The following is a 9,727-nucleotide window of genomic DNA, read 5'->3' as shown; positions in this document are numbered from 1 at the left end:
CGGCGGAGGCAACCGTCCGACGCGCCTCGCCGTCGTCCATTAATACCTGACAATGGACACCTCGTCGGGCATTAACCCTTACTTAAAATGGTTCTGTAAAATGTCTGTTTTATAAATAAAAAGGCTCTAGTACAGTGTCATGCAAGTGTCTTTTTTATGTATTTCTTTTGATGTTTATTTGTAGTAATACTGTGGCTGTACAAATGTTAACTTTATCAGTCCAACCAAAGAAAAATGGTTACTACACTTTTACTATAGTAAAAGCATGGTTCATTTTCATCGGTGTATTTTTAAGTATTATACATAAGTATAAGATTAAGTATAAAATACGTTAAACAATAGTTACACTATAAACTTTAAATATTTTAACTCAGAAAATAAGTAGCTTTCGTTACACACATTTGCACATGAACGTCAGAACCAGCAGCCTCACAAACGACCTGCGTTTGGTTGATCTACGACGACGCCCTGCTTCACTCCTACATTTGGTAAAACACATTGTAAATGTATTGTGAAAAAAAGATGGGAATAGTAAATAAAATTATATTGGATATATAAGAATGAATGAAATGTAAAATGTTTTGTTAACAGTCGCGGTGTTCGTAACTAGGCAACCACGTTCTCGTTTACGTTGCTTGCATGACGTCATCGAAGTATGTCCCAGAACGTGCATACTCTTTTGCTACACACTCAAAAGTATGTACTTTTTCATCACAAAAAAAGTACATACTTTTAGGTCGTAGTGTAAGTAGGCGAATTGGGACTCAGCCATAGATTCAAAAGAAAAGATTCATAAATGTTTCAAAGCGCGGGACTGGCCGCAGCGCCCCACAGCAGTAGAGGGCGCTGTGAGCGTCTCGACTCCCCACTGATTCAGCCGCTGTAGTAACTCATAAACAACACAGACCCTCTCATAAGGGACGGGACTTCAGCAAACGCAAGACATTTCTCCTTTGAGACTGCTGCACAAAACAGGTAACGTTAACATATAAACCCATAAGAGTGTGTATGGATAAGTTCGCTGCTGTCTCTTTGTTGAGGCTGTTCTTTAACTGTTACCGTCTCTCATGTGCTAGTAACGTTAGTGGTCTTATAAACGCTGGGAAACATAGTGTATTATACAACTGTTTACAGTGACTTGTTCACTAACAGTGACTTGTTCACTAACGTAAAACCACACTTGACACACTGAAGCTGGTTTGTACTAGCAGATTCCTCTCTGTTGTGACTTTAGAGGAATAAATCTCACTGTTGTGATTAGATGGATGTTTTTACATTAGTCAGCATCATCTAGCAGTGCGCTGTCTAATGCATCCTCCTCCTCCTCCTCCTCCAGCACTGCAGCTCATGATCAGGTGCTTTGTTAAAGAGTGTTGCAACAGTTAAAATGCCTTCATGTTGAATTATTACAGTGGAGTATAATCCTTTATGAGTGTGACCTAATTTTTTTTTTCCAGTCTATGGGTGTGACCTGCACCATCGTCACCCTCATCATTTAGGACTAGGTCATATTTCACCTCATAATCACCTCGTATTCAAACGGGAAAAGTAAGAAATTATATTTTGCTTTAAGAAACGTAAGCCTACTGTATGTTGAAGACCATTGATTCAATATGTGTCAGATGTTTTTAGACGTTAATTATTTTAGACTGGGTGGACTTAAAAGGGTCACTTTCCCTAATTACAAACACAGAACACTCCTAAATAAATACAGAAAAAATAAAACATACAAGGATGCATTTAATTTATTACTCAGCTATTTTCATCGCAGGTCTTTAGAAAAATGATATGGTACATGGTCTTATCAAGGTTACTTCCCCTATCAGACCTTAGTTTCAGTAGTCATGTCAAAGCAATAACTAAATCAGCATACTATCATCTGAAAAATATTGCAAGAATTAGATGCTTTGTTTCCAGACAAGACTTAGAGAAACTTGTTCATGCTTTCATCACCAGCAGGGTGGATTATTGTAATGGACTCCTCACTGGCCTTCCCAAAAAGACCATAAGACAGTTGCAGCTCATCCAGAACGCTGCCGCCAGGATTCTGAGCAGAACCAGATATGAACATATCACACCAGTCCTCAGGTCTTTACACTGGCTCCCAGTTAGATTTAGGATTGATTTTAAAGTATTATTACTGGTATATAAATCATTCAATGGCCTAGGACCTCAATACATTGCAGATATGCTCACTGAATATAAACCCAACAGATCACTCAGATCATTAGGATCATATCAGCTAGAAATACCAAGGGTTCACTCTAAACATGGCGAGTTGGCTTTTAGCTATTATGCCAGCCGCAACTGGAACCAGCTTCCAGAAGAGATCAGATGTGCTCCTACTGTAGTCACATTCAAATCCAGACTCAAAACACTTCTGTTTAGCTATGCATTTACTGAATGAGCACTGTGCCGCTGTTCGTCCGACTGTTTGTTTTGCTTTCAAAAGATCAAACTATAGGCAAGGTGACAGAGAGGGTTTTAATTATGGTCAGCAGGGCATTTAGCCCGTAACTGTAAATGCCCACTCAGAAGGTGATAATGTGAAAGTGACGTGTATTAATGTGGGTTTGAAAGTAGAACAGTATTTAAATGACGATATTAAAGTTTTCGTCTGAGAAAGAATGTGAACGCAGTGCTAAAGAAAGTGAAAAGAACGTGCGAGTAAATGAGGGAGAAAGGAAAGTTAAAGGAAAGTTGATAGATGGAAGTTGTAAGAAGATTGAAGGTTAAAAGAAGGTTGAAAGATTTAAGTGTAAAGGGAATCCTTTTGAAGGAAAGATCTATAATAATATTCTTTTTTTTATATAAGTACTGTATTTTATTTAATTTTTCTAAACTGTTTTAATTATTCTTATTTCTTTTTATTATTTAAATTTCTTCTATGTAAAGCACTTTGAATTGCCATTGTGTATGAAATGTGCTATATAAATAAACTTGCCTTGCCTATTTATATTAATCTCAGTGAGAATGTTTTTAAAAATTTTTTATATACAATTTGCTTTACTTTAATATAGCACTGGGACCCACTTGATACTAAGTGTATTTAACTACTATGTACTAATATTTAAAATAATCATTTGATTCAATTCACTTATACATGTTTTTACATTGTTCTTGTATTTCTAAAAAAAAAAAAAAAAATACCGGCATGTAATTACAGCTGTAATTAATTTCTATAGTTATATCTATAATTACAGTGTTGACCTTTCCCATACACATTAACAAACCCTTAAACTTAATCATACCACCAAACCTGAGCATAACCACCCGTATCCCACTTCAATAGCAGCAAAAGTGTTTTGCATGACAACATGAACACAATAACATAGTCCACAAGTACACCGTAAAGACCCCTATAAAGTGGGACATTAGTGTAATACAGAGGTGTGGTGTCATGTGATTAATGTCACAGTGCAAAAAATCTAAAATCCTAAAAACAGACTTAATCTTTTCAATGCAAAATATAGTTTAATGAGATCCACTCCGTTATTGTGTTTTTCAGTTACGCTGGAATTTTCGGAGACCGACTCGGACATGTCATATGTCTTCATCAGTGACTCGTCGCAGACCAGTGTACCGTTACTGCAGGCTTGTATCGATGGGGACTTGAGTTTCGCTAGGCGTCTGCTGGAGACCGGCTGCGACCCCAACATCCGTGATCACAGGGGTCGCACGGGTCTGCATCTGGCAGCGGCACGAGGTAATGTGGACATCTGCCGCTTCCTGCACAAGTTCGGCGCAGACCTGCTGGCCACCGACTATCAGGGCAACACTGCACTGCACCTGTGTGGACATGTGGACACCATTCAGTTCCTGGTGTCCAATGGTCTCAAAATTGACATTTGGTGAGATATTCCAATAGTTTTAATCATTTAGGTAACTAGACGAATTTTGGTAAGTGCTTGTGACTACTATTGTGTTTATTATGTAGGGTACTACAACGGGGCTAATACTGTAGCTAGTGCGGGTAGACTAGTTAGGGATTATATACTTGTAATTAGATTAGATTATGTTTTAAAATACTCATAAACAGACTACAGTAAGTTTTTTATTGATTACATGATTAATTAATATTCGCAAAATGGCAGTAAATTAATTAGAATGAATTGATTCTCCCTAATTATTCTTTTATATCTTTAAAATGCCCATATTTCCTATTGGATGTTCAGAAAGTCTTCCAGTTTTGTGGAATTTCACACACAGACACCAGTCAGGCGACTATAATTACATGGAAAATTGAGACCACACAGTATATAAACACATTTTTATTTATTTATATTTTTGTTAGTTTGTGTTTTATTTTAATTTTAATTTTAAAATGACTCATTGCATTTAAATTAATTATTTGCTTTTCATCAATTTACAAACCCACTGCAGTTCCTTTCCAAAACCTAGTTTGGGAAACCCTGACGTAAAGTAATTTTTTTTTATCCAATTAATGTTGTTGTTGATACATTTTTTTTTTCATTTTTTTTTCTTTCTCTTTGTATTTTTATCAAAATATGGTACAAGATTATATTATTCAAATCGATGTTATAACCAAGTTAGGTAAAAAAAAATATGTAAAAGTAATTAAAAAGTAGTATTATGTAACATAATAGATTACGTTACTGACTACAATTTTAATCATGTAATTTCGATTCAGTAATGGACTACAATTTGTAAGTAATCTGCCCAGCTCTGACATGCGTTTCACTACTCCCATAGTGTATGATTGCAGAGAAAATATAGCTTTATGTTGAACATTGATGTAACAGGGCATTTGTGAGAAGAGAAATCATAAAAGTAGTTTGTTATGCTTAAAAATCATATTAATGTATGAGGTGGTGAGAAGGGCTTTTTACCCCACACTCGGAGTAAACGGCACCCAGTATTGAAGTTTTGCGTAATAACTTGTACTTGCTCAAAACAATCACTTTAGCAAAGTTTGTTATATTTATTTTATATAATATATATATTTAAAATAAATGAATTTACATTTATTCAATAAGTACAGTCATTAAAATTTGTTAATTGTAAAAAAAATAAAAATAAAAAAGCCTCAATGTAGGCTAATATAAAAAATAGAGACTCTGAAAGCTTACACTGTTGAGGGAGATCCTGCAATAATTTAATGTGGCTTTACAGTAACAATAAATTACATTTACAGTAACAATAAATTACATTTTATGATTAATATAATATTTTTTAAATATGATGTTTCGTTATAAAAATGATTATTATCTCTAGGGTGGACACTCAACTTAATAAATATTGACCATTTGAAATCTAGCCACGTCACATAAAAAAAAGTCAGCTATTTATTATCGTCAATTATTGTGCCTTTAGGTACTATTTAGGATGGATAGTAAGTTAATTGGGACACAGCATAAGACTGAGGGAGGTATTCAAGATATGTAGTGGTAAATGCACCATTTGACCTGGTTCACTTTTAGCCCTGTTGTAACAACCATGGTAACTAACCAAGTTAGTCAGCACTTTCATAAAATAGAAATAAAATGTTTTACATAAAGACATTATTATTATTTTACAGTAGTAGTGGTGGTAATAACTTGGCAGAACACTAGTATAATAATGGTAAGTTTTCATCTGACTCTATGTAACGTTTCTCGATTATGCTCTTGCATTTGAACAGTAACCACAACGGGTCGACCCCCCTGGTGCTGGCTAAGCGGAGAGGGGTAAATAAAGATGCCATTCGGCTGCTGGAAGGCCTGGAAGAGCAAGAGGTCAAGGGCTTCAACAGAGGAGCCCACTCCAAACTAGAAGCCATGCAGATGGCTGAGAGCGAGAGGTTAGATTCGCCTCAGATGCCACCTTTTAGGAACATCTTTTAGTTATTTGACATGTTTCAATTGATACTGACTCAACACTCTTGTTCATAGTGCGATGGAGAGCCATTCGCTGCTCAATCCAAACCTACAGAACAGCGAGGGTGTGCTGTCCAGCTTCCGCTCCACCTGGCAGGAGTTTGTGGAGGATTTGGGCTTCTGGAGGGTCCTGCTGCTGCTGGTGGTCATCGCTCTTCTGTCTCTGGGCATTGCTTACTATGTTAGTGGCGTACTGCCCTTTTCTGCGAGTCAGCTGGAGTTGGTCCACTGAGGGCCAGATTGTGTTATATCCCGGGACATGACCAGTCAAGCTTTGAAGTAAAGGGAGGTTTGAGTGGACTCTGAAGGTACACTGAAGGTTCCTCATAGTACAAGATTAGGTCTAATGTGAAGTTTAGAAACAATCTTGTCATTCTCACAGGTGAGGTCGAGTGGAGGCGTCCACATGATGATGGCTGCGCTATGAAGGAAGACTGAAAGGTAAAGGTTCAGATGTTAATGGGGGAACATGTTTCTTAAATACACCCCAAGTGATGTAAACCCATTTCTCACAGATTTTCCCATGATCACTGAACACGGCCAGTTGACAGTTGATATATACACTTGTAATATCTCAATGGTGATGTAGACAACATTAGATTACAGTTGTAGGTTAGATCAGACATGATGTTTTCATCCGAGTATTTGCTTAGCTTTCTTTTCTATCACCTTTATTTTTTTCTGTATATGAAGTCTTTGTTGTGGAAGTATGGCAATAGACCAGACACTACATACATATTATGCTTATTTACATATCTATGATTCATTTGTTTGATTTACATTGTTATATAGAATATTGTTTTAAGGTAATTGTCTGTAAAATGTTACATAAACTAATAAATGGCCATCAATAATTTCCTTTCTGTGCACAGATGACAGTTTGTCAAAGGACAGTTAACACTGTTCTGTTAGTGTACAAATGATCTGGTAAGTTAAAAAGGATCTTTCTGTTTGTTCAAATAAACAGAAATACTGTTTCTCTCATCATAATATGCTTTCGCACTTTGATTGTGTTGTTCTGAGAAACATTTAGCCAGTGTTAAGATAATATGAAGCTAAATATGGCCTAAAATGATTAAGCGTTGTGATAAGCAGTGGTTTTCAGTGATTTAAGAACAGCTACAGGTAGTAGTTAGGCTTGGTCCTGTTCTAAAATCACTGTAAACCACACATAGCAACAGAAATGTAATCATTCTTCCACCAAACAGCAACATTTAGCTCAGTAATACTGATTTAATGAGGGCACAGGTGTGTGTTTATAGGACACGTCTCAGCCAATCATAATCAAGGACCAGAACAATCAGTTTTATAAACTGTTGTTGGGAGTTAAGCAAATTTGACCAAACAGCGTCTTTTAACATTACATTTTTTGCTATAGTACAAATAAATATGTGCAACCACATGAGTATGCACTTTATTTCAATAGTCCACTTTAGACATTCTACTAACTATAAGTAACTTTTCAACTACATGTCAACTAACTCTCATTAGAGTATTAGTAGACTCTTAGGTTAGGGTTAGTAGAATAAGTTGACATACTTGCAAAGTCACTTATAGTCAGAATGTCTGTTGGGAGATGATCAATATACAGTGTTAGCGAATATTAAGCAGACAAACTACTAATACTCTGACTGGTAGTCGACATGTAGCAAAGTTACTTAGTAGAATGTCTAAAACTATCGAAATAAAGTGACACCCAACATGAACATTTACTATGAATATTTGGCAAATGTTGATACATGAAGAATATATAATGTAATGATTCAGTTCATATCTAATTATAGAAGAAATGTCACTAAAGCAGATTATTACTATAAAAGTATTTTCTTGGAAATCCATTTGAAAGTCCTGTGGGAAGCCATCACTCTAATGTTAATGTTCTCTGGGCTTAACGGTCGCAAACTGAACAACAGCTCATTGCTCCACACCGCCCCCTGGTGCCTGAACAGGTGGAAAGATAAAACAGATTTATACATTCACATTCTTTTGTATATGTATTTAACTTTTCTGAATATTTCATTTTGGTAACACAACTACACTCATTGTAGCTATTATAAGTCTACTAACACATGGTCATACACTCTTTCTCCTTCCTCTCTCCCTTCAATGCTATTTTGATGGAAAGAGTGTATTGATGCTGAGTGACTCATCCGGATGTTTGTTGGGTTTTGATATTATATAGATTGGTCTTAGGAGGGGAAGATGGTGGGGGGCGGTTGTAACCATTTAAAAGGATGCTGGGATTTCGGCAGTGGTGGTACCACTCAGGGAGAGAAACCACAACAACCATTTAGCATGCGCTGACCCACAAAATCCAACACAAATATGTGGAAAGAGAAAAGGATGGTGAGAGAGATACACTGTAAGATTAAAAACTCATAAGAAGCTTACATAACAGTATAATCCAAAGCAATAGGTCTGTGTCACAGGCAGAATCCCAAACATCAATGTTTTCTGTGTAGGTTTTTTCAACTGTAACAAAAGTGATTCGTGAATTACTGGATAAGAATAAAAAATAATAAAAAAAACGTATTATTTCCTCCAATCAAAATATTTTGTGGCTTGGCATAGCAAGATTATTGTAGTTGCAAGATTTTATTACTTTACTTCTCCAGAGCACACTTTTATGATGACACTTCCTCATATATTCTGCTCTAATACTGCATGTGGGAATGCAGTTGTGTTGCTGTCACATGCCTCAACCACCTCAGCTTCAGTTCTCCTCAGTTCAATGTAAAACCAAATATAACACTAGTGTAACCTTCAACCAATGTAGCAACAACCAAAGACTGTACTACAACATTTAAAGTAATACTAGAGGACTATACGTTTCTTTCCATTACATTTAATATATTTCATAAATTAATCATGAAATGTAATGAGCAAGTTCCTTCTTTTGGGGACTTTCTTTCTGGGACCAGCCACAGGCTGAAAAACGTAATAAATAATGTCCCAAATGAAGTCAATGGATGGTCCTCACTATGAGAGAAATAAAAGGTGTGTGTGTGTGTGTGTGACGTGATGTGATGCGACTACTGCAGCGGTTTAGAGAGTAGCTGTGCGCTAATCTTTGCTGTTTGCTGACCTCTTTCTTTCAGCCTGCTGCTGCTGGCTAGCCTTTATGGTGAACAGTGAAGCAGCTTCTAAGTCTCCCCCTGCCAGTACATAGCCTGTCCATCACCGAGACCCCCACCAGGCTTCCTCATGTCCACACACTGAAACTGGATGCTTTGTTTGCGGCTCCAGGCTAACTTTGCTGTTGGATTTCGGAGTTGCAGTGGTCCCCAGAGGTTGTTTGTGGCCAGCCAGTGCCCTGCTGTCTTGCAGGTTAGTCTATTGAGACCAAGCCTATGGGAGCATGCCACTCTTAGAAAAAAAGGTACAAAAGCTGTCACGGGGGTGTGCAAAGAGTGCATATTAGTCTCTCAAAGGTACATGTTGGTACCAAAAGTGTACATATTATAACCTTTTTGAAGGGTACCGTCCAGTGACAGCTTTTGTACCTTTATTTGGCCCTCTGAGAAAAAAGGCATGTGTTGAAGGCACACATTAGGCGGTCCCCTGACAGTTAGGAGTTCCGGCAGCCTCCTGCAACCATATTGTGGGACTGGTCGTCTTTGGTCACCCTTGCCACCTGGATATCCCACACTATGGTGAAGAGAGGGCTACTGGGGGCTATGGCACTCTAAAACCTTTTCTTTGCACAGATCTCCACCCTTGACCACGGTGTACAATACTCTGATATTATATTCGGTTGAAGTCTGGCGGTGATGGGGTATTTGGTGACTGAAGCAGGGAAGAATGGCCTGGAAGCTAGACCCTTCACGGCAGTGGAACGCTGCTAGCGACCA

The 9,727-nt window shown here is 37.3% G+C and overlaps 1 protein-coding gene across 2 annotated transcripts; it reads left to right on the top strand.

Moving 5' to 3' along the window:
* The first annotated feature begins 839 nt into the window (after positions 1–839).
* Positions 840–6,735, top strand: ankrd46b (ankyrin repeat domain 46b). Of its 2 annotated transcripts, XR_014201659.1 has the most exons (5): positions 840–975; positions 3,509–3,851; positions 5,642–5,800; positions 5,892–6,184; positions 6,259–6,735. XR_014201659.1 is itself a non-coding variant. In XM_082154137.1 (4 exons), exons 2-4 carry the CDS (start codon positions 3,541–3,543, stop codon positions 6,106–6,108), a joined length of 687 nt encoding a protein of 228 aa, XP_082010263.1. In that variant the 5' UTR covers positions 840–975; positions 3,509–3,540; the 3' UTR covers positions 6,109–6,735. The 2 variants fall into 2 exon arrangements, 1 of the variants encoding a protein (XP_082010263.1); XM_082154137.1 differs by having other exon boundaries at positions 5,892–6,735.
* The last annotated feature ends 2,992 nt before the right edge of the window (positions 6,736–9,727 follow it).

The sequence above is a fragment of the Leuciscus leuciscus genome (assembly GCF_965113295.1).
Source record: "Leuciscus leuciscus genome assembly, chromosome: 2".
In the NCBI taxonomy this organism is placed as follows: domain Eukaryota; kingdom Metazoa; phylum Chordata; class Actinopteri; order Cypriniformes; family Leuciscidae; genus Leuciscus; species Leuciscus leuciscus.
This window is presented reverse-complemented; position numbering and strand designations above follow the sequence as displayed.

Bases quoted from the DNA above. Each gene is read 5' to 3' on its own strand.
- ankrd46b (XM_082154137.1), top strand. From the start codon at position 3,541: ATGTCATATGTCTTCATCAGTGACTCGTCGCAGACCAGTGTACCGTTA. The intron at 3,852-5,641 runs GTGAGATATTCC...GCATTTGAACAG, and splicing joins GGTCTCAAAATTGACATTTG to TAACCACAACGGGTCGACCC. The intron at 5,801-5,891 runs GTTAGATTCGCC...TCTTGTTCATAG, and splicing joins CAGATGGCTGAGAGCGAGAG to TGCGATGGAGAGCCATTCGC.